This window comes from Maniola jurtina, chromosome 7 (assembly GCF_905333055.1).
Source record: "Maniola jurtina chromosome 7, ilManJurt1.1, whole genome shotgun sequence".
Taxonomy (NCBI): domain Eukaryota; kingdom Metazoa; phylum Arthropoda; class Insecta; order Lepidoptera; family Nymphalidae; genus Maniola; species Maniola jurtina.
In genome coordinates, this window is record NC_060035.1 from 1,499,927 (window position 1) to 1,526,122 (window position 26,196).

The following is a 26,196-nucleotide window of genomic DNA, read 5'->3' on the forward strand; positions in this document are numbered from 1 at the left end:
CCGTGAAAACATAGCAGACAGACAGACAGACACACTTTCGCATTTATAATATTAGTATGGATTATGCACCTGTTGCAGAAAATTCTGAACATTTATATAACTTGAAGCGAAAATACCTAATGTTATGTTAGGGGCAGCGAGGGTCGGTTTGAAATCCTACCTGATTATTATCGTACCTACTTCTAGAATAAGGTTGGAGAACTGATGTTAAGATATAGGTACTCTATTTCAAGTAAATACATTACAATGTTGTAATGTATTTACTTGAATTTATGTAATGTTTTAAATTAAACCATCTTTGACTGTGCGTACTTACACTTTTACATTTAGCATAGAATGAATTTTCGGGAAAACGTTTAAAATTGGCATAGTTATATTATTTTAATATAGTATATTAATGACCTCAGAATGATAATTTCTTAGCCATAGTTTTTACCCCTTTTACCATGTGAAAAATGTCATGGGGTTTTTGTTTTGTTTTTTTTCCGCCTGAAATCTAAATAACTTACATATTTTATTCATTCATTTTGCTAAATGCTAGGTCGTTTTGTATGGTTCTAAAAGATAATTTTTTTAGTACTATCGCACAAAATATAAAGTGCATTTTTATATCAAGATCGATGAACATTAAAAATTAAAAAATGCTTTATCGAGGCCATTTTCGTTATCGATCCTCAATCTGAAAATTGAAGTCAAGTACCGGTCATCAATAAAGAGTGCTCGCTCAAGTGATTATTATCAAAAAATGGCCAGTCTATTTCGTAACCACTTGTAATTTATTAAATCACTCTGGAACGCCAAGCGATTTAGCGTACCGGTACGATACCGTGTAGAAACCAAAGGCATATGGGTTTAAGTAAAAACTGTCGTAATCCTTCCGGGTTAGCCCGCTTCTATCTTAGACTGCATCATCACTTACCACCACAAGAGATTGTAGTCAAGGGCTAACTTCTATCTGAATTTAAAAAAGTGATGTAAAGCATGAACTCTAAGTTTTTTTATGGATAAATATTTGCATGCCTAAATTAAGACATTACATGTCCCATTACTTACTTTAAGTTCATTTCAGCTGATCGCTGCACGCCAAGTTATATCTTGCATTTACAACACTGTTAAAATTGGATAAGGAAGATATAAAACTTTTGAAAAGAGCAACCGCCGAGTTTCTTGGTGGTTCTTCTCGGTAGGAAGGCATTCTGAACCAGTGGTAAATTATTTGACTATTCAAAAGCACTTGTAAAAGTCTATTTGAATAAAAATCTATTCTATTCTATTCTATTCTATAACCATGCGCTAAAAAAGTACTCGTACCAGAGCTAAATGTCCGCGTTGAGGCCTAGCATCCTAATTATAATCCGAACAAAAACATTAACGCGTTCATGACCGGGTTTGTTGACAGGCGAAAATAGCACCGATATAAAGATGAAAGTCGGTCCATTGGCACACATTCTCCCGAATAGTGGCAATGGTTCAGATTATTCACACCTGCAGACCTGCATTTACATATCAGCCCAGCTGAGTTTTCAGCAAATCGAGATCAGCAGGATTGGATTTGTTATAAAAAATTACCTGTATTTCTTTAAACTCTAAATACACATAAACTCTATTTAAAAGTTAAAAATTATAAATTCTGTCTTAAATTGATATAATGTGAATTGTAATATATTTCCGGATTACTTTCGATATAATTTGATGAAATTCAAAATTTTTAATTTTAGCTTAGTCAAATAATAATTGACAATTCTATAAAATAAACTTGAATCTAAAAGATGCTGCCGCAACCCTTTGGATGGCCAAACTAATTTCTTTCAGCTGCAAGCTCCGGGTCTCCGGTTTAGTTAAAAAATTGGTTGTCTGGTTGTCTGTAAAGTCGGTTTACTGACGATAGTTGAACGTGACAACAAAGGCCGATTGTGCTTCTTTGTCGCTCGTTCCGCGCTCTCGCTTGCACTTCAAGCCTTACATGGAACGCCTCAAAGCGAGGTAACGCCGCATGAGTCATGTTTTTTCGTGCGTGCAGCCGGCTCTATTGAATTATAAGACGTTGTCACGTCAAAAATTGGTTGTCTGTAAAGTCGGTTTACTGACGATAGTTGAACGTGACAACAAAGGCCGATTGTGCTTCTTTGTCGCTCGTTCCGCGCTCTCGCTTGCACTTCAAGCCTTACATGGAACGCCTCAGAGCGAGGTAACGCCGCATGAGTCATGTTTTTTCGTGCGTGCAGCCGGCTCTATCGAATTATAAGACGTTGTCACGTCAAAAATCCACAACATTATATCTTCTGAAGTAAAATATTATGTCTTCCCTTCCGAAGTAAGTAGATATTTTCCCGAACCGCTAAAAGCAAGTTGACATACAAATATCACGTTACAATCTAGGTACCTACTGAGGCGCCAATAAAGTATCAACTTGACAAAACTCTAGTAACCAAAGCTTTTGTCGGGCTTCTGTATCTCAAAAAATATTAGCTTTAAAATACTATTTCGCTTGTATTTAGCAAATAAGGAATATCTCGAACCTAGCCTGTCAAAGCGTGGGACGTGGGATTGTCTAGCCGTCTAACGCTTAGTCAGATGTCACGACTGTCGACAGTGTACCCAGGGCTTGTTTACTCTGTGAAAGTTGAAGGGAACTTATCTCGGCGTTTCCGTGCCTTGTTCAAACTATTGTGGGCTCAGATTCCCTTGGATATCTTAATATAAATCTGCGCTTATCTGGCTTCTATCCAATATAACTTATTTTGTCTCTTAGAAGGTTCTAATGACTTTCTCTTGTCCGTAGGGCTTTCTAAGTTATCCATTTTGAGCCTGAATTTGACTACGAGGTGCTTTGAATTTAGTTACAATTGGGTAATTCCAAGAAAGATTCAATTTATTCTTTAGATTGTAGACATACCTCTAAAGACTTACGATTACTAAAAGAGTGAAGGAATAATTAGTTAAAAAAAATTTTTGCACACCTATTTATAAAATCATTAATAGCCGCCCTAAGACTTTAACATAGTATCTACTACACTTATCTACTTTCCCAACTATCGCTTAGGTAAAATACCTGAAATCTTATGTTTTGGGGAGATCAGGAAACCTACATGCAAAATCTCAAGCTTCTTTTAGCCCAACCACAAGAGTAATTAATCTTTAAAATTAGGACTCTAGGGTAAGTAGATACTTACTGAACGTAGATATGTCAGTCAGTTAGTTAACCCTTGTATTTCCATCATCATGATCAATTTGTCGCCGACTCACTACTGAGCACGGAGTGAGAAGAGTTTATAGTCATAGTCTACCACGCTGTCCAAGTGTGGATTGGCAGACTTCACCACACCTTTGAGAAGATTATAGAGAACTCTCTGACAGGTTTACTCGCGATATTTTCCTTCACCGATAAAGCAAGAACGTACATACATAAATCCATAAAGATAGAGGTGCGTGATCGGAATCGAACCCCGGACTCCTGGGCTGGAAGGCCGACGTCTTAACCACTAAGCTATCATCGCTTTTCTATTTCCATAGCTTGATTCAATGAGTAATGATTTGTTACCATTACATTTCAAAATAGTCGTCAATGGTCGACCACATAAAACGTTAATTCTTGAAAGAAAACCTCAGAAAACTTCAAAAGGCTTCCTCAAACTGAACGTTTGTTCGTTTGGACTATACTTACGAGTAGCTCTATGTTTGTGTTAGCCACTAGGGTATTTTTCTTCGTGGAAATTGGAAACAGTTAGTTTTTATGATCATAACTATGTATTCGTATATATTTGATGATAAAATCTATAATAGCAAGAAGCCGGTTAATTATTTCTTTCAGCAACTGAGTAAACGCTAAGCAAATCCTTGGAAATGTTAGCTGAATAAATAATAGAAAATGTACCTTCTTTTCATATATTATAATATTACGCTTAACACTAAAAGTGAAATTCAAGCTAATTTTAAGATTAATGTATTTTTCTACTCCAAGTTTTAAAAACACTAAGAAAAAACACACGAATGGTTCTGTACTATCGTACAAGATAATAATATTATGTTTGACATTATGCACTTTTTTTTATTTGAATGGCGGCCATTTTGAAATACGACATTTTGTTGTTATTCAAATAAACTTTTTACAAGAACTTTGCGTGTTTAATTTAAAAAAAAAAATTAGGTGAGAAATTACTTATACCTAGACGAATAGGTGCATAATATTTTGTAAATACTATAAAAACTTACTTAAATATAAAAATTACAACATTTGTTATTAGCAAGAAACAGTTAAAAATTATTTTGCTATAATCCGCCAACAGAAAAAATCTGTATGGTCAAACATGCAGTTACAAGCTAAGCACCGCTTACCTCCCCAACCAAGCAATAAAGCCAAGTTCCCAAGCAAACACTGCCACCACCATTCACATGCACCACCACACAAGACTTTTCCACTACTCTCGACGCACGTTTCGCCCCGACACCGGAGCAATTTTTGGCTTTATTGCTTGGTTGGGGAGGTAAGCGGTGCTTAGCTTGTAACTGCATGTTTGACCATACAGATTTTTTCTGTTGGCGGATTATAGCAAAATAATTTTTAACTGTTTCTTGCTAAACATGAACTTCCGCAAAGTAACGCCTGATTCTATCCAACATTTGTTATTGTTATATTATTTGTAATCATAGCGGCAACAAAAGTACACACTCTGTAAAATTTCAATTCTACCTATTACGGTTCATAAGATACAGCCCGCAGACAGACAGACGGACGGGCCGCGGCACCTTTGGAGTACGGAACCCTAAAAAGTGGGCAACCACCGACAAAATATTATTTCCGAAAACTCAGCGTTACCACAAGATAAATAATGGCATATCATACTGTTGTCTCTAACCTTTGATGTAGTCCTTATTTACACTGGTTGGATGTCGTGACCGCACATAGTAACTATATCCCAATGCTATTTGTCTTTTACACCATTTACGTCGAGAAGTCAACCGAGTTTGGTGTTACGCGGTCGCTAACAAACATCCGGTTTACCCAAATGTAGAGAAAGATCAAAGATTAACTAAATTATTTTAACTTGATACTCCATGTTTTTGGTTGAAAGGTTATTTTTAGTTAAAGATATTTAAAGGAAAAATAAAATACCTCGTCATATTGCGGAAAACTCGTGGAACTAACAAAGATATTGGCATTTCCGCGCTGGACAGCCAGGCTGATCCTTTGTAGAAAAATAGCCAGTCACGTAATTTTTTTTAGCACTAATAAGACCACATAGCCCCAGAGTCTCCACGACAGTCAAAATGTAACTATAGACATATCAGATGATGCAGCCTAAGGTAAAATTGCATGTAGATTTTAGACCATGAAAAGATGTGAGTAACAAGACTATCCATTAGGCTAGGACATATTCCCATTAGACTTCATTGTGGTTTACAATCAGGTCATCTCAGACCGCGTCATCAATAACAATCAGGTAATGATCGAAGTCAAGTTGAATCATACGTCCTTAGAACATTTGAAAGCTAGTGCTTGTATAATACATTTTGAGAAAACCCTTGGATGATTCAAGTCATAAGCCTCATACGGACAAGTGCAAATTAAAAATTTATAACACCCCCGACAAGTGAAGGTTACAGTAACTAGAAAATAGCTGATAACTTTCAAACGGCTGAACGGATTTTCTTGGATTATAGCTAAGAACACTCTCGATCAAGCCACCTTTCAAACAAAAAAAACTAAATTAAAATCGGTTCATTCGTTTAGGCGCTACGATGCCACAGACAGATACACAGATACACACGTCAAACTTATAACACCCCTCATTTAGGGTCGGGGGTTAAAAACTAGTACGCACCCCCTTGATCCTAATTCGTAACCACCCTAAAGCTCTTTTTTCCACTTTGGGGAACTATGTCAACTGTACTATGTCAAATTTCACAAGTTTCTATACCTATCTATTCTATGGTTCGTCTTTTCATTTCTTCAACCCTATTGGATCTTGCTATAACCGTGTAAAATACGTTGCAAAGTTTAAAAGTCATAAGGCAATACACATATCATAACTAAAAGTCAGTATTAGCCAATGAAGAAAGTTAAATTTTATTACCCTCAACAGACTTTTACGATTATCATCAATTGCCATCTCTTATTTACAAAGGGATAAAGTTCAAAATGATTAAATTTAAAGGCAGGTACTATGACTTGTTGGTACTGTGGTTATATTCTGAAGAAAGAGCTGGTTTTACAATCTTTTATTGTAAAGACATAAGGTTGAAAATAGTGTAACATAAAGGTAGGTGCACATAAGACTTCATGTATCTCGTTGTATTATGAAGAAGGAATGGGTTTGCAGACGAACGCAATTGATTTACAGCCTGCATTGTGGGCTGGCTATAATTGAATGACCGATATTGGTGTTACGAGTGAAAAGGCAATTGCATTAATGTATAGTGTACTCTCATCTTAACAGTGAAAGCGTTCGATTTGAACAAAGAATGTTATAGAATGGCTGTAAATTGATTCGGACGCCCATAAAGTTTTGTAGGCTTGAAGAGAAAATAATATTTGCAATGTTCTTAGCAAATTATAGAAGAGAAAAGATCTTGCAAAGTTGGGACTTTTCCTATATTGAATCATATATTATGTCAGCTACACTCTAAAGAATGGTCAATTAAATTTAGGACTGAAAAAGATTCAAACTTTTTTATGTGAGAGATTGAAAGGGCTTACGGAACCATAAAGTAAGAATGTTACTAGTTTTTTTATAAACGTTTTAAAATTAATATTGCTTTATCATTTGGCAAACATTGTTAATCCCGACCACGCCTCCGAACATATCAGTTGTATTCGTAACGATTTGTTATCTTAGATTGCAATCATAAGCCCGCGATGTAATACGTATCCAAAAAATATAAATAAATATATTTTATTTGTAACTAGATGATGCCCGCAGCTTCACCCGGTTGGATTTAGGTTTTTAAAAATCACATGGGAACTTTTGATTTTCCAGGACAAAAGTACTCTATCCGTAATAGCCCGTCCCCGGGATGCAAGGTATTTCCGTACCAAACGTAAAAACATTTAAACGGATGCCCATTAAAATCCTGTGGGATCAACAGGATTTAGGAATGCAATTCCTTACAGCATCAGGGTTGAGCAGTTCGGTCTTCGAGGCTAACGACTAAGTCTTTACTTGGTAGGTATAGATAAGTACCTTCAATATCAATTTATAACCGACAGTTTCTAAATCCCATCAGCTTTGGTGGACAGGTCCCCTGCAGCATCAGGATTAAGGAGTTGGAATACAATTTTTTTATGGAACAATGTCGCCAAGTTTCTTTATAGATTAAAAAAAACTGCAAATCTGTTTAGAAATCTCGGAGATTTCGTTATAGGTACATAGGTAGAAAAATAAATCCTCCGCAGCCGAGATTTGGGGCTGGTTCCGTCTGGAGTGTGGTCTAGCTAGTCCAGGTAGATTCGGTATAGAATCCTACCATGAAGCAAAAACCGACGGTTAAGGACGACGATGGAAAATGGCGATCTCGTAACATAAAGTAGCAATGCTATGACTGGAGCAGGTGGCATTCATACAAACAATAATTTGGCAAATACACGCGTTCAACTTTAATACCCGTTGCGGAGTGCCAACAGAATCGCCTGTATCCGTACGTGCTTCACTGCAATAACAATACATGATTTGTGTTTTTACTCGTTTGTACTGAAACTATATGCAACTTTATTTTAAGCTCTTTAACCTTACATAAGCGGTGATCGCCTAGTGGTTAATACTTCCACGTTTCCCACCGTACACGCGCGTGTAACTTTTTAACCCCCGAGTCCCGACCCAAAAAGAGGGGTGTTATAAGTTTGAGGTGTGTATCTGTGTATCTGTGTGTCTGTGTATCTGTGTATCTGTGTATCTGTGTATCTGTCTGTGGCATCGTAGCGCCTAAACGAATGAACCGATTTTAATTTTTAACCCCCGAGTCCCGACCCAAAAAGAGGGGTGTTATAAGTTTGAGGTGTGTATCTGTGTATCTGTGTGTCTGTGTATCTGTGTATCTGTGTATCTGTCTGTGGCATCGTAGCGCCTAAACGAATGAACCGATTTTAATTTAGTTTTTTTTGTTTGAAAGGTGGCTTGATCGAGAGTGTTCTTAGGTATAATCTAAAAAAATTGGTTCAGCCGTTTAAGAGTTATCAGCTCTTTTCTAGTTTTCTTGTAGAAAAGAAGGTTAGATAACCGTTAGGTTCATAATATTATGTCAATAGACAAATGTCAAGCTGTCAAGATGGACGTTGCCTAAATACATAATTATTTATTTGAAAATGATGTTTTGGAAAACTCAGATACTTTGGATCGTCGGGGGTGTTATAAATTTTTAATTTACACTTGTCTAAGTTACTCGTAAGAGCGTTGTAACTTGGAAGCATTAAAATCACTTGCGTGAAGGAAAATATTGTGAGGAAACCTTGAGGAAACCTGGCTGCCTGTTCTCCTTAATGTTCTCAAAGATGTAAGTTAGTAATATAAAATACTAGATGATGCCCGCGACTTCGTCCACGTAGATTTAGGTTTTTTAAAAATCCCGTTGTAACTCTTTGATTTTCCGGGATAAAAGTTTGTTATTCATATATCAGTTTGTATGCCTGTGTGTCTGTTACCTTTCCAGTCTTTCCACAAAGTTCTCAAAAATATAAATCTACGCGAATGGAGTCGCGGGCATCATCTAGATTCTAGGTAGTTTATAATATAATTATGGAAGTATGGACAGGCTTACGCTGGATGACAATTATGCTTGATAGAAGACCTTAGTTCTACTAGACTTCATCAACATAAGTTGAACTTAGGTACTATTAACTATAAGATGCCTTGCCAGTTGCCATGAAGATATACCTACCTTAGCGGTACCTACCTACTTATTAGTAGGAAGCTACAATTTCTTGGCTGGTTCTATCCTAATGGGTTTGCAGATGTAGGTACTCGTATGTGTAAGATAATAATTAATCATCACACTTATACATATTTATAAAACCCGAAAATTGTTTCTTCCTATGTCCTTTATAGACATTGAAACCATCCAACCGATGTGCTCCAAACCGGTTTCGTTAGAATGGCAATAATGCGAAGATGGTTTTTCGACCACCAAAACAATACATTAAGCACATTCTTTTTTTAGCGTGGTAGCGCACGCCGAGTACCCGGTATATACCTACTATGATGATGATTTGTCTTCTTTAATTTAAATTTCCATAGCGAGTTATCAACAACAATCAGCATAAATTAAATAATGATCCAATGATACCCATGATCGCATCATTCTTTTAACCTTCATTCATAACTATTTAAAATCGCTGACATCATGGGCATCAGTAAATAGGGATTTATTGAAGAAGCAATCCAATTTGTGTCACGGATAGGCTCCCGAATATAAATCAATGTCACTTTTGCGACACAATTCAAAATAGCCCTGTAACTTTAGCATGACCAAGTCCCGCGCGCTGCCATAGTGTGAGAGGGCGACTTTATCATCTCTAAACCTAAGTGTAAGACTAAGCCTGCATGCTGATTGCTGACAGTAACGAAGTTCAGAGCAGTGCAGGGCAGAGCAGATTTTGTAATGCAATGAACGTAATTACTGTGCTGTGCTGCGTCACCTGCGTCTCAGAAGTGACAAACGAAAGACATGAGGCCAGCCTATTGTCATTTATGTCAACTTGTCTCAACACCTATTTGTTATATACTATAACTTATATCTATTAGTGGTTCAGATGTCTGCCTTATGTTCGGGAGGTCTGGGATTCGATCCCGGGCACGCACCTCTAACTTTCCGGATTTATATACTTACTAGCTGATGCCCGCAGCTTCGTCCGCGTGGATTGGTCAGATCCCCTGCAGCATCAGGATTGAGGAGTTGGACTCCAAATTTTTTATGAAACAATGTCGCAAAGTTCCTCTATCGATTAAAAAAGAAATGCAAATCGGTTCAGAAATCTCGGAGATTTCAATGTACATAGGTAGAAAAACACAACTCCCTTTTTGAAAGTCGGTTAAAAAAGTAGCCTATGTTACTCCCTGGTCAATTCTCTATTTATCTGTGAAAATCCCGTCAAAATCGGTTCAGCCGTTCCCAAGATTAGCCTTTTCAAACAGACAGACAGACAGACAGACAAAAATTTTAAAAACGTGTGATTCAGTTATAGTATCGTTCAAATAACCATATGACCTTAATATCAGGTAGTTATTTCGAAATTACAGACAGACACTCCAATTTTGTTTATTAGTAGGTATATAGATTATCAAGCAATGAATTAGGTATCACTTGCTTTAACGGTGAAGGATAACATCGTGAGGAAACTTGCATGCCTGACAGTTCTCCAATATGTTCTCAAAAGTGTGTGAAATCAGCCAATTAGCACTGTGGCCAAAGCCTTCTCATTTTGAAAGGAGACTCGTTCTCAGTAGTGAGCCGGCGATGGGCTTTAATAATTTTTAATAAAAGCTTTAATAAAAACATATTTATGTTTATAACACAAATGATACATTTGTGTTATAAACATAAATATGTCGATGGTGCCAGACGTGTGACTGGGATTTTTAACCATTATATTGAAATATCGTCTATGGACAAAACTGACGACGAGATGGCTGAAGACTTACGACTCGAGTCCCGCGTGAAATTATTGTCTTGGCGTCATGCTAAGGCTGCTAGATGATTGGCCAATGTGGCGCGCGTCAAAGGTCCGCGATGATTTACGACGCCTTTCAGGAACTTGTTGGTTTTAATCAGTGACCCTTTTTGATGTTTGTTTCATCGCTTTTTCGGGGATCTTGCTTTACTCATGTGGTTCTGTAACCCAAAAAGGATGGGGTGATAGCTCAAGATATTTCAGTGGTGGCCGATTCGAAAATAGGTACTTGTAAAGTTTATTTCATTAAAAAATATTTCTGTTCTATTTTATTTTATCATCAATTTTTAAAATTAAGCGAAACTTTGCAAGGAGTAAGCCTGTCAGTGCTGAGTAACGCTTTAGCTGTCTTTATATCTACTCGTATTCCCAAATTCCCAGAGCCTCGATAGCTCAACGGTTGAGGAGCGGACTGAATTCCGAAAGGTCGGCGGCGGTTCAAACCCCACCCGTTGCACTATTGTCGTACCCACTCCTGGCACAAGCTTTACGCTTAATTGGAGGGGAAAGGGGAGCATTAGTCATGATTAGCATGGCTAATATCCTTTTGAAAAAAAAACAGAATAAATGAATGCTTTATTCAATAAAATGTAGGTATAATATGTTGAAATAATGTCTGATACATTTGTAACTTGTGTTTGAATATTATCTTAAATTAAATTAAATAAAAAAAAATAAGATTAAAATATTAAGTTAAGAAAGACATACCTACATAGACTACACAAGCAAAGCCATATTCAGCTATATATAAACTTTTGAAATCATAATTCATATACCTTTTCGATAAGTAGCTGTATCCTTTGGAAAATAGAAAATTCCAGGACATTTTTTGATATAACATTCCTGTCTCCATAAATCGTTAGGTATAGCAAACTATTGCGATTTTCGAGAAAAATAATAATTTAATGGTGCGTGTTGTTAAAATATTTCGACCCGACGCGTCGGATGTGTTAATCGAAAATGTTCGAAATAAATTCGTTCAATTGCCCAGTTCATGTCCATGTCAAACTAATTGATTTACGACATCGATTTATATACACAATTTATTAGTATATACAGACACACGTGCAAAAAATGTGTTACTGGGTGAGTACACAATGGAAACTTTTCAACGAAACTTTTCCTGTCCTGTCGATAAATTTTTGTAGTGTTACTTAACACTAAAGTAGTTCCGTCCGCGATTTCGTCCGCGTGAGCTAAGGTTTTACAGAAATCCCGTGGGAACTATTCCTGGGATAAAAGTCCGTCAACGGGATGTTAGCTAGCTTTTGCTCATCAAAATACAATAGTCCAAATCACACTAACTGATCATACTATCACACTAATATTATAAAGGCGAAAGTTTGTGTGTATGTATGTATAATATGTGTATATTTGTTACTTTTTCACGCAAAAACTACTGAACGGATTTGGTTGAAATTCGGAATGGAGATAGATTATACCCTGGATTAACATAATATAGGCTACTTATTATCCCTGAATATCAGTACAGGATAGTATTGGATAGTATGCTGTCTGTGTTTGTGTATGTGTGTGATATGTGTTTGTACACGTTTCTAAATGTCCTTAGTGTGTTCCTCAGCTCTGTGGTAGGTTGGGAATGCCGAATGACGTCATGCGAGATAGGTAGACTTCCGCCCACACCGGTTGTCATACTGGAGGCGCATTTTTTATAATACTAATGTTATAAATGCGAAAGTGTGTCTGTCTGTCTTTCTGTCTGTCTGCTAGCTTTCACATCCCATCCCTTTAACCGATTTCGACGTTTGGTAAGGAGATGTGCTTGCATGATGCATCCCAGGGTATAGGCTACTTTTTAGCCCAGAAAATCAAAGAGTTCCCTTGAGATTTCAAAAAACCGAGCTCTGAACTTTATCCGAAATAAACACTGAAGAAGTCGGTGACATCATCTATAATCTATATCATGTATGGTATAGAGATATCTTGCAAGTTGCATCCCAAAGACAGATAAAGGCTTTTCATCCAAAACCAGGCCCCAGCTGTCTCATGTAAGTAGGTACTTTAAAATAAAACAAAAACAAAAAACTATACTTACACAAAGAAAAATGCCTAAGTTCCTGGCCCTCCCATTTCCCTCATACTTTAAAGTATATAAATAATAAATAAATCCCTAACAGAAAAATAATGCCTACTTAGCAATTATTTTTTGATAATAATAAATAGTATGCAAGTAACATCGGATTACTTTCGTCACTTTCATTTGTAAAAAGTGACGAAATTCGATACCTACTGCATTCATCACTTTCATTCAGACGTTATGTTAGAATCAATTTTTAACCCCCGACCCAAAAAGAGGGGTGTTATAAGTTTGACGTGTGTATCTGTGTATCTGTGTTTCTGTGTTTCTGTGTATCTGTGTATCTGTGTATCTGTGTATCTGTCTGTGGCATCGTAGCGCCTAAACGAATGAACCGATTTTAATTTAGTTTTTTTTGTTTGAAAGGTGGCTTGATCGAGAGTGTTCTTAGCTATAATCTAAAAAAATTGGTTCAGCCGTTTAAGAGTTATCAGCTCTTTTCTAGTTTTCTTGTAGAAAAGAAGGTTAGATAACCGTTAGGTTCATAATATTATGTCAATAGACAAATGTCAAGCTGTCAAGATGGACGTTGCCTAAATACATAATTATTTATTTGAAAATGATGTTTTGAAAACTCAGATACTTTGGATCGTCGGGGGTGTTATAAATTTTTAATTTACACTTGTGGAGTCTTATTTTAATTCTTTGATAAACAACTTCTCTTGTTCTTTAACAAGTGTACTTTTTACTAATCCTAATGTATTTTCTATACCTACTTAATTAATTAATTTATCAACGAACAACTTTTGATGTCTTATTCTTTGATTTACTTAGATACTAATACTGCTTTTTATGGTTTTGTACCCGGAGGATAAAACCAGAAGTCATTGGGTAAAACGGAGCCGCCCTACGCGTGTCACAGGTCTCTAGCTCGTAGACGAAATGAGTTATAAACCTGAAAATTTGGTTTAAAGCATTAATCAAAGCATTGCTAAGCTGTGATAGCCTAGTGGTTAGAACGTCCGCCTCCTAATCTGAAGTCGGGGGTTCGATCCCGGGCATGCACCACTAACTTTTCAGTTAGGTATGTGCGTTTTAAGCAATTAAATATAACTTACTTTAACGGTGAAGGAAAACATCGTAAGGAAACCTGCATGCCTGAGAGTTCTCCATGTTCTCAAAGGTGTGAAGTCTGCCGATCCGCATTGGGCCAGCGTGGCAGACTATGCCCTAAACCCTTCTCATTCTGAGAAGAGACCTTTACTCAGTAGTGAGACGGAAATGGGTTGATCATGATGATTAATCAAAGCCGAATATTGAATTAGAAATACATTTAGGTAAATTATTTGTTCATGGTTCTGATATTCACCGTAGAGGCGTTTTTCATCATCAAGCTAAGGTTACGTGTATTTAACCTAGTGAGTGCAGACATACAGACAATTTTTACGCAATTATGAGAAAAAGAGCAGCATTAGTGATGAGCAGAATCCGCGGTAGTTCCAACGGTAAGTATTCTGAAGGACTTATCTGAAAAACTAGATAATCCATTTATGAGACACAGGGTTGTTTTACACATAGTGTCTCATGGGTGGGTCTAGACGAATAAAACAGATTTACAAAACAACCTACTTACTAACATGGTCATAAGAATCTTATTAGGATTTCTGTGGTCATCTATACTAATATTATAAAGAGGAAACCTTTGTATTTTTGTATGTTTGTATTGAATAGGCTCAAAAACTACTGGACCGATTTCAAAATTTCTTTTACCATTACTTAGAGGGATTCTTCCGAATCCGTATAGGCTATATTTTATCCCGGAAAATATAAAAAATAAATGTCCACCCGTGCGAAGCCGGGGCGGGTCGCTAGTAAGTAATAAAGATGATTATAATGCTAACCTATGCATTTTTCATAGGAATCCATAGTAAAAATGGCAGAAGAAAGTAACCAGTCATCATGTATGGCATTGAGCCGCAGGGGGTATTAGCACGTAATAAAAACTCGCTCGTCGCTCACGTCGGCAGTCAGCACGTCTCGTTGACAGATGCGCTGGTTTTTGTATCGCATCGTCACTCGCGGCCATTCATCCGAGGTGTTTGTGAATGGACGAGTATTAGGGGGCTTTCACAAATTTACGCGCATCTTGGAATCACCATAAGGGCCTGCGTACATGAGGCCGTCATCACCGAAGCACCGTCTTCTTTTAGTACGGTGTTTCGCCATTCTATAGGTACCTATTAGTATATCATGTGCTTTAAGCGATGCAATTCTCAATGACCCATTTTAGCCTTTCGTGGACAAAGTAAACTCTACAGTTCTAAACTCTATTAAATCTCTACTCAGAATTTTTTTTTTTTGCCTTGCAGTGGCTGTCGATAACAATTAGATTGCTACTTTTCAATTTCTTTATCAAACGTTATTGTGATACCAGAACTGTATTTCTGTTCACAAATATTATATTTTACTAAGGTTATCTATAAAAGTATACATATTTACAGACAAAAATATGTTAGGTAGATACCGGTGAGGTAAGTTATTTTTAGTTTCTAAATGTAAGTACGATTTATGCCACCATTCCGAATATTCCCGAATAAGTGTGGAAGCACCCTGACGTTCACACTTCACACTTTTACGGCAGATGCGCCTTGTTATTGTATCTAATGATGCAATCACGGCAATGGATGGAGTGGCACACATTCGAAGTCATTATAGTAATATTTACGTTATACTTACTTACAACTTTTTTGTAGTATCAGCTGTTTGGTTTGGTTGATTTCGAGGAAATGTATGGATTTTTTGATTTTTGTTCATGATTCTTAAGTTATAGCAGTTACACAAGCTCGAATTGACCTTGGTTACTGCTTACGCTAAATTATTAGAGGCTTTCTAGATCCGAGGATTTGGGTTGGGCGTTGATGAGTCAATCAGTATCAGGACTTTGTTTAATTTTTAGATTGTTATCCTGTCTTCTTTGTCTTGTCATCCACTATTCTTGTCTTGTCTTGTCTCTCCACTATTGGAGGTCTCGTCATATTAATATTGTTCTTTTATTTTCGTCAAAAATAAAAGTTGTGCTTTATTCGCGATCTTGGTCCGTTACCGGATGTCCCTAAGCCACGACTTTCTTTTACTAACCCCTTCACTCAATTTTTTCCACCATGATAGTGTAAAGGACTGATCATGGAATACTAATAATAATAATTAGTTAGCTATACTCAGTCCCCCACCAGTTTATCGTTGCCCATAACTTGATGGTGTGGCTTCTGGCACTGCTGCGCTGGCGTTATTCGGATCTTACCTGTGCCTGTGCCTTGTGTGATAAGTGATAATATAATGCTTACGTATAGCGTTATCTTTGTCCCTCTTTAATTGCTTCGTTCAAACCTTAGCCCTGTCGCGACCCACACACACACAAATCGTGACCGGACAGGCCGGTGTTTCGGTAGTAGTAATAAGTTATTAATTAATTTCGCTTGTAAAAAGTGTCGAAGTCTGATGCTAGGAAGAAGAGGAAATAAGAAAATATATCTGTCGGTAGAGATTTATCTTCGTAGAAACTCAAACTCATCTGGCCAGGAAACATGTGTTATCACTATATATCTCTAATATAGGTAGGTACCAAACCATACTGCTTGTCCGTTTGTTTATCTCATGTAAACTAGTTCATGCGTGATCCTATCTTCTCAGAACTCTCATTAGATATATTATATCAATCAAACTTACGTAGCACTGTCTTTCTTGTTCGTCTATGTATTTGATGAAGCTATATTTTGTATGAACCAATATATTTTTAGTTCTTACCATCTTACTATTGCATAAGAGTGTGAAGAGTGTCAATCAAACACGAGCGTTAGGCATGCACTGATTTATTATATTCACATGACCGATATCATTTATCTACATTTCATACTACCCTCACATCTTCCCCCTTTAAAAACAAAATTATTAAATTTATATTATCATCCCTCTTTTTCATAATAAACAAACACTCACTATTCATTTTGACAATCATAATAATTCACGAAATAAAAAAAAAAATTACAATAATAATAATTAGTTTTTATATCATAATTTCTGTTAATTGATAAATTCTTATATTAAAAAAAATCCAAGTAAAGATATAAAAATTAAAAACAAAATACAATTATGTTATTTTATAAATTTTAACTAATTTGTAATAATTTATATTTATTTAAATATCATAGACGTATAACAATTTTCTATTATATTTCTGCTACCTCATTTAATCTTACTATTTTAAATGTAATTTCAACAACAATACTAAAACTTTTTCTTCATTCACAAACCAAAATCTCAATATAGGGTACATACATTTCTTAGTTCATCTCTATTCTGCTTAGCCGCGCCTGACGCTACGTGAACCCCCATCTATCCGGAGGCCTCACTGTCCTGCCAGAACGAGTTACATAGTTGTTACAATTATTCATACCTGTACTATTACTTTGACTTTGACTAGGTTCTCTTTCTATCTCTGTATTACAATCTATATCGTCATAGTCAAATCCATAGCAAGGCGTGTCTTGTCTTTGCGAAGAGTCTATCATAATATGTCGTCTATTGCGAACTAATTTTTTCCCATTTAAAGTCGTCACTTCATAAGATCTGTTAGCTAAAATGCGGCTTATCGTCCCTGGTACCCATCTTTTGATCCGCAAGTCATAGATCCGTACTTTTTGTCCCTTACCTAATTCTATTAAATTTTTAGCATTACGATCATAATAAAATTTTTGTTGTTTTTGCCTATTTAATAACTTCTGTCTTATATTTTCATGAACTTTTGGCTTCAACAATTTTTTTGATGTCGGCAGAATGCTTCTAAATTTCCTACTCTGTAATAATTCTGCCGGAGAAGGTAATTCCGTTGACAAAGGAGTATTTAAATATTCTAATAAAGCCAAGCGATAATCCGAGCCATTTTCTTTAGTCTTAATCATGATATGTTTTACCGTCTGAATCATACGCTCAACCTGTCCGTTCGACTGCGGGTAATGAGGTGAAGAAGTAATATGCTTAAATTCCCACTCCAAAGCAAATTTTCTAAAGCAATTTGAGCTAAATTGGGGGCCCGAATCCGAAATTACAATCGAAGGAATTCCTTGGTGACAAAAAATATTCTTTAAACAATTAATTACAAACACAGAGTCAGTACACTGTAATTCTACTATTTCAAAAAACTTACTGTAATAATCAACTATCATTAGGTAATTTAAACCCTTCAAATGAAACAAATCAACGCCAACTTTAACCCACGGACTGTCAGGAATTTCGTGAGACTGTAATTTTTCCTTTTGATTAAATTTTTTATGCGCCAGACAAACATCACAACTATTTATTAAATTTTTTAAATCATTATTTAACCCTGGCCAAAATATTGTCTCCCTAGCCCTCAATTTAGTTTTTTCTAATCCCATGTGACCTATGTGTAGTCTACCTAACATTTCTTTTCGTAAAGCCTTCGGTACCACTACCCTTTCACTTTTCCATATCAATCCATAAGCAACTGATAAACTCTCTTTGTAATTCCAATACGGCCTAACTAACTCCACTACATCACTCTTTTCCCCCGGCCAACCCTTATTTATGTACTTCATCACCTGTTGCAACTCACTATCATTCTCAGTACCTTTCTGTAAAGCTATAAACTGCGCATTCTGAAAATATTGCGTGAGCGCCGATGCCGCATCGCGAGTGACGGCACACACCTCGTCATACAGACAGTCTTGTGTCGAATGAAGCGCCTCGGCTGCGGCCGCCGGTTCATATGCACGCGATAGTGCATCGGCGATATATAGGTGCTTACCTGGCTTGTACACGAGTTTAAATGTATAACGCTGCAATCTTAACAACATCCTTTGCAAACGCGCAGGAGCGTCTGTTATTGGTTTTTTAATAATGCTTATCAGCGGCTTATGGTCGGTTTCAATAGTTACATCTGTCTTTCCATAAATATATGCATAAAACTTTTCACACGCAAACACACATGCGTACAGTTCCTTCTCGATCTGTGCATATCTCTGTTCAGCCTTAGTCAACGCCTTGGACGCATAACAGACCGGCAAATTGTTTTGCATTAAACATGCACCTAACCCACTCTTACTCGCGTCCACTGATATTATAATCGGTTTATTCCCATCGTAATATTGCAAAACTGGGCGACTTGACAGACATAGCTTAATATCTTGAAAACATTTATCATGACTTTCATTCCAGTGCCACTCAATTTCCTTTCTTAATAATTCTCGCAATGGCTGAACCCTATCCGATAGATTAGGAATAAAACTACCTATATAATTAACTAAACCCAAAAATCTTTCTACATCTTTTTTATCCTTGGGGATTGGCATTTTTGTAATAGCCGTGATATGACTGTCATCCGGATACAGCCCATTTTTCGTAATCCTATGTCCTAAGTACTTTATTTCTTCCAACCCAAACCTACACTTATTTTTATTTAATTTTAAATTAATTTTTCTACACCTTTCCAACACTTTCCTCAATCTTTCATCATGCTCCTCTTTATTACACCCATATATTAGTAAGTCATCGATATACATGCACACTCCTTCAAGGTCATCAAAGTTTTCTATCATTTTTTTATGAAATACTTCCGATGCTGAACAAATTCCAAAAGGCATCCTCAAGAACTTGTACCTCCCAAATGGAGTATTAAACGTACAATACGAACTGCTTGTGTCATCTAAAGCAATATTCCAAAACCCCGAGGAAGCGTCTAAGGTACTAAAATATCTAGCTCCCGATAACCTTGATAAAATTTCATCCAAGGTTGGTAACCTAAAATGTTCCCGCTTAATTGCTTGATTTAACTCCTTGGGATCTAAGCATATACGCAAGTCACCATTAGGTTTTTTAACTACCGTAATACTGCTAACCCAATCAGATGGACCCTCAACTTTAGAAATTATCTTCTGCGATTCCATTTCATTTAATTTTTTCTTTACATCCTCCTTAATAGCAAACGGTAACTTCCTCGGCGCATGTACGACAGGGACAGCATCGTCCTTTAAATGTATTTTATATTGACCCGGTAAGCATCCAAGACCTTGAAATACGTCCTCAAACTTCGTTATAAAACCTGGACTATTATCATTACTCTGTACCGACATGACACGCCTAACTACGTCTAATTCCGTACAAGCATGACGTCCCAGTATGGGTACAGACTGAACTCTGGCTACTTTGAATTCGAGCAAATAAGTTTTGTCCTTGTAACTCACATATAGAAATATTTTTCCCAGGACGTCTATGCTTGCACCGGAATAACCACTTAACTTTGTTTTTGTCTGCAATAAACACTCCTGGCCTATATTTAACTTTTCAAAATAATGTAACGGCAAAACATTTACATCAGCTCCTGTATCTAATTTAAATCTAATCCAAGTTCCACATATTTTTAAGCTAAGATTCCAATCACTACTATTATTTAAGGAATAGATTACCTGTTCGTCAGATTCCTCGATATAATGTACGCCACAAACGCGTGCAAAATGGTTCATCCCTGAACATCGCACACACCTTTGACCATATGCCGGGCACTCAAACTTTTTATGCACAATTCCACAATATTTACACATTTTACTCGAACCCGGGACCGAGCGCCGCTGGTTCACATTAAACTCGCTCGCCGCTAGGAGGCTCCCGCGCGGCCGCGACGCGAGCGCATGTGGAGCGCGCGTCTCCGCCGCCCGTGCGTCCCGCCAGCGCGCGGCGCGCCGCTCGCTCGCCGGCTCCGCCGCCACATCGCGTGCCGCGCTCCGAGCTCGCCCTCTTGATGATGACGTCATCTTCGACTTCACTAATGAAACATCTTTCTGCAATCGATTCACTTGATGAACGTTGTATAATTGTGTCTCTTCTCTTTCTGGTTTGATTTTTTCCGAGTCCATTCGAGATGCGATAGCTGCACGACAAATATCCATAGCCTTTTTTAACGACAAATCATCTTCTCTTAGCAAGCGTTCACGAATTGCCGAACTAGAAATGCCACATACCAATCGATCCTTGATAAGTTCATCATGTAAATCACGAAATTCACACGTTTGAGCTAACTTTCTTAGCTCAAAAACGTACTGTTCAATGGATTCATTGTCTTGTTGATGACGCATAAAAAACTTGTGACGCTCGACCGTAACATTCCTTTTTGTATGAAATTGCTCATCTAACGTTTTCCAAACTTGTTCAACAGTCGTACATTTGTCCGGCAAACGATCCAAAATATCTCGACACTGTTCACCCACCACATGCAACAGAATATTCACTTGAATTTCTACTGACTTCTTGGTTAATTCGCACGCTTTACTGTATATTTCATAACTTCGCTTCCATTTTGTCCACCTCTCATTGAGGCTCCAGGCGTCCGATGCATTCTTATCGAAGCAAAACGAAGACGGCGGTGATAATACACTATCCATTTCTAAACTTCAACCACTTTTCCACGTTTTATTTTTATTTAACGGCTGCGCCATGTGAAGAGTGTCAATCAAACACGAGCGTTAGGCATGCACTGATTTATTATATTCACATGACCGATATCATTTATCTACATTTCATACTACCCTCACAAAGAGTAAATACATTTTAAAATTCCCAACTTAATATAAACTAGTTCAGTAGGTAATGCCCGTGATATTGCATAAGTGGGAATTTTTCTTATCTGGTTACTTTTTCCCTGGAAAATCAAAGAGTTCTCACGGGATTTTTAAAAAACCTAAATCCACGCAGTCGCGGGCGTCAGTACCTAATATATTTTCTCTTTCCCTAACAAAATACCTTTCTCTGAGAGAAAATAAAGCCCTACTTGTTAATAGAAACAAACAAAAATTAAAATAATCATTAATTAAGTATTTGTGTCACCACTCACGACACACACATAATTTTACTCGATTAGCATAACTTTTACTAAGATAAACATTATAATGTTAAAAAGACAATAAAAAGTTATCCAAACAACTAAAACAATAAACGATTTTAAGAACAATCATTATTATCAAAATGATGAATGGAGCCATGAAAATTATGAAGATTAAATTTGCATCAATAAATCGCTTGGGAACAAAATAAACAATAGAAGGTTTTATCAACGCAAAGTTAGAACTGGTCTCGAACAGGGATTCGCAACTCGATTCCTTATTTTCCAATATCGATATAACTTCGCACGATACCTAAATCGATACTGGTAATTGGTATCAGCATATTTTTATTTAAAATACCTATAGCGAACTGCTTAGTTTTATGAAACTGACTAAAACTCGAAGCAGTCGATGGATTTACTTGATTTCACAACGTTGCATTGCTGAGTATTTTTATAAACCTACTTTTTATCCTGTAGTTCCCACGGGAATGAGAATAATTGACTTCCCTAATAAAATAATTACCTATTATCAAAGTTAGCCACAGCGAAGCGTGGCTGTGTTTAGCTAGATTATAGTATATATAGTATATATATTTTAAACTGACAGACTGCGATCAAATAGCTCAAACTGCAAGTCTGGAATTTTTTCTTGGTAAGTACGCGAAGAAAAATTTTTAGGAATTCCGTCCAAGCAAAGCCGGAACAGGTCAGTTACTAACTTACTACCGAATATTTGAAGGTTTGCACTCGCACTTGATCGATTAAAAGTATCGATACAATATTGTAGCATACGGAACTATTGTCCCTGGCCCTGGCACAAGTCAGGCGGGCTGAAATACGAGTGGGCTCAAATCATCTCGGGTTTGGAGTTTCGGAGTGGCGTTGCGTTTCTTGGAACAGATTGGCGAGCGTTTGAAATAAATTGGATGCTTGTCTACAATAAATAAGCCATTTGATCCTTGTGTACAATAAAATAAGCTGCTTTATTCGCCTTTTGTTTTTGACAACGACTGCTAAACCAAATCGATGCCGAACTATGTATGCCATGGAACTTATGTCAGCTTAGCATCTTACTTCAGCTTCGTTTAAAGTTATTTAACAAAAATTGGCAGTCAGTGGAAACTACTGACAAAAGGGAAAACATAAAATGATGAAAAAGTTAGGAGCTGTTAGGACTAAGGTACTTTGACTATCAAAAGCATAGGTACTTGTCATTGTCACTTTCATTAACAAGTGTAAATTAAAAAATTTCAACACCCGCGACAAATCATTTTCAAATAAATAATTATGTATATCTAGGCAACGTGCATCTTGACAGCTTGACATTTGTCAATTGACACTTGGATATTATGAACCTAAGGGTTATCTAACCTTCTTTTCTACAAGAAAACTAGAAAATAGCTGATAACTTTTAAACGGCTGAACCAATTTTTTTGGATTATAGCTAAGAACACTCTCGATCAAGCCACCTTTCAAACAAAAAAAAGTAAATTAAAATCGGTTCATTCGCTTAGGCGCTACGATGCCACAGACAGATACACAGATACACAGACACACAGATACACAGATGCACACGTCAAACTTATAACACCCTTCTTTTTGGGTCGGGGGTTAAAAATTGAATCTTAATTCTTAACAGATTGTGAATAAAAGCTAATAAAATTAGCATATCGGTAACGTGGCCTTGAAGTTTAACCCATCCCTGAGATGGACATAGGTTACTTTTTATCCCAGAGAATCAAAGAGTTCTCACGCGATTTTCAAAAAGCTCAAATTCACAACAAATAAAGTTGCAGGCGTCTTCCTAGTTGGCTTATATAATAACGAAAATAAAATCGAGATCAGGTCAATATCTAGAGACTCTATCGATATATATGTATTACTAGCTGATGATTTAGGCCTTTATAATCCCGTAAGCACTCTGATTACCCGGGATGAAAGTAACCTATGTCACTCCCTATATCCATGCAAAAAAATAGACCGATCCGTTGCTCCGTTGCGGCGTGGTTGAAGGACAAACTAACTAACAAATCAACAAACAAAAACACTTTCACATTTATAATATGGGTTCACTATTTTTTGTGGCTACCTTAACCTTAATGATAAAACTTGACGTGATATTCCGGGCAATTACAAGATAATTAAAAGAAATGTATTTTTGGCAGTTTAGGTGTAAATTATTTGAATATTATTCAGTATATACCGGTAACCGGTTGCTCTAATAAAATGCAATATGAATAAACATAAGTAGGCAGGCCACATTGGAGACGACTTTACGCATATACATAACCGTAGTAAGTATATAATATATAATATGTTGTATATTACATATATTTATATGCGTAAAGTATTATTATATGTAGTAAGTGCGTGTTTATGGTGCCAAAATAAACTAAAATATATCCTATATAAGTATACAATATACAATTATACATACCTATAAGTAAAAGGATAAAATGACCGACTAACATGAGTCCATACGGATCTGGGATCTAGGAACTTGAGATTATGCATGCAGATTTTGTCTTTAACGTAAACCACTACGTTCTACCGCGTCTTTAAAATCGGCTTGGATTTGGATCCACGCCGATAATCCCATGGGAATTATTGGATTTTCTGAGATAAAAAGAGATAAAATAAAGGCCTATGTCCGTCTCGGGAATGTAAACTATCTCTATATAAAATTTCATCAAAATCGGTTAGACCTATGGGCCATCAAAATGTAACCAGACATACAGATACCATACGTATACCTTTCACATACTTTTGAATTAAAATTAGTAGATTTGAATACTCAACGATTAATAAAGACGGCTAATACGGCTAATACTCTAACTTTATTTAAAAACGAAGCACTTTTGACATTACTAAATTACTACTCCAGATAAAAGAATAGCGGCAAATAATATATAAATACTAATAGTCCTTCTAAACAACAGCCAAAGTTATCTATTGTGTGTCTGTCACCTGAGTTGATTTTCCCAGAAACCTTACGACGAAGTAGGTACCTAGTACAGTAGATAAGTACATAGTAAACCCACCTAGTAAATTTTTAAAAACTCAAATAGGTACTTCGCATCAGTTAAGTTAAGTAAAACATCAGTTAAAATCACAAAGTTATTCACTTTAAATTACTGAAAGTTACAAAGTTACATAAAAGTTTCATAAAAACCCAACCGATTGGGTTTTGGATAGACGTAATGTGCAAAACCGCGCAGTTTTTCACAAATCGTTTTAGATTCAGAGAGCGAAATTTTTTAATCTAGACTATTTTATTCTTTGCTTTCTAAATTGAAATAGATACTTCGATTGCAATATTTCACTGTAAATAAAGTGCTAACATTTTTCACGCCTGCAAATAAAAATTCACGCTTACAAATGCCGGAATAACATCACTTTATATTTAGCACTTTAAAAACAATTTTCACCAATAAAATATCTCGATAGCTCAACAGCGAACAGGACGGACTAATTCGGATATGATCTAGGTTCATTTAGGCACTCATTTAATTTTTATCTATCGGGTGAGAATACAGTACTTGTCATCAAACAAACAAAAAAAATATTCCGACGAATTGAGAACCTCCTCCTTTTCTTAAAGTCGGTTAAAAATGCGATAATAAAGTAGACCCTAAAACTACTGCAACTCGAAACTGAAAACTTTCAGTAGTTTCTGTAGACTCTAACATTGCTGAAAATTAAAAAAAAAAGTCTACTTAGGACATTAGCTGATGTCAAACTAATCGCTAAGTAGGTTTCTTTACACACAAGTGGCATAAGACCAGTAAATAATTCTAAAAATCCATTTAAACGATTTATGTCCAGACGGGGACATTCATTTCTATTGTGATGATAGTGAGATAATTTGATAAGAGATTAAGTTATATTTTGCAATACATATTTACTTTAGAATATAGTTGATAATACGTTTCAACAATTTATTTCATGGAACAAAAAATTTCAGCCTGAAACAAAACTTCTTATCTAAAACTAGAAGTAAATTCTCATTGCTTTTCAGGTGAAAAGAGATTTTCCTGAAATCTAAGTTAATATTTACCTTGCAATCACGTGGTCCCTTTGTCAAGCACACAAGCACTTTTCAGTTACCTTTCAAACACAGTTTCAGATGTATTTTGAATCGGAAAAATTATTTTCTTTTATATTTTAATTGAGGTTTTATTTAAACGGCGCGGTTATAAAAGCGCGGGCGGCGCGCGTGTGTCCCCAACGGTAAGTAGGCAGCGACTGGCCAAGATTCGAGATGCATGCGAATCGTGAAAGATAATCGCTTTTCTTTTACTTCAGCGATGTATGATGTCATCTATAACGTAACATTTTTCTTTAACGTAGACGTAAGAGCGTAATTTGTGAGTTTCTGCCGGTTTTTCTCAGTAGATTTTGTATTCCGAACCGGTGCGCGGTGGTAGAGCCACAGACGTAGCATAGAGACAGTTCATTATCTTCATGATTAATCCTTAGCTGGCTCACTACTGAGCACGGGTCACCTCCCAGAAATGAGTCCACCACGCTTCCCAAGTGCGGAAGCAGACTTCACACACCTTTGAGAACATAGATGGTAGATGAATTTGGCGGGGAAAGTTAGAA

At 36.5% G+C, this 26,196-nt stretch overlaps 2 protein-coding genes across 2 annotated transcripts in view; both read right to left on the minus strand.

Annotated features, from left to right (window-relative positions):
- LOC123866960 overlaps positions 1–25,979 on the minus strand; it is a 179,522-nt gene extending 153,543 nt beyond the window's left edge. The window contains exon 1 of the mRNA XM_045908767.1: positions 25,649–25,979. The gene's annotated coding sequence lies outside the window, so the exon portion shown is untranslated. The remainder of the gene's footprint in view (positions 1–25,648) is intronic.
- On the minus strand, positions 17,048–21,296 carry LOC123866963. The gene is made up of 2 exons (XM_045908773.1): positions 20,180–21,296; positions 17,048–17,111 (listed from the first exon to the last, which is right to left on the minus strand). Exons 1-2 carry the CDS (start codon positions 21,149–21,151, stop codon positions 17,091–17,093), a joined length of 993 nt encoding a protein of 330 aa, XP_045764729.1. The 5' UTR covers positions 21,152–21,296; the 3' UTR covers positions 17,048–17,090.
- Positions 25,980–26,196: the final 217 nt, after the last annotated feature.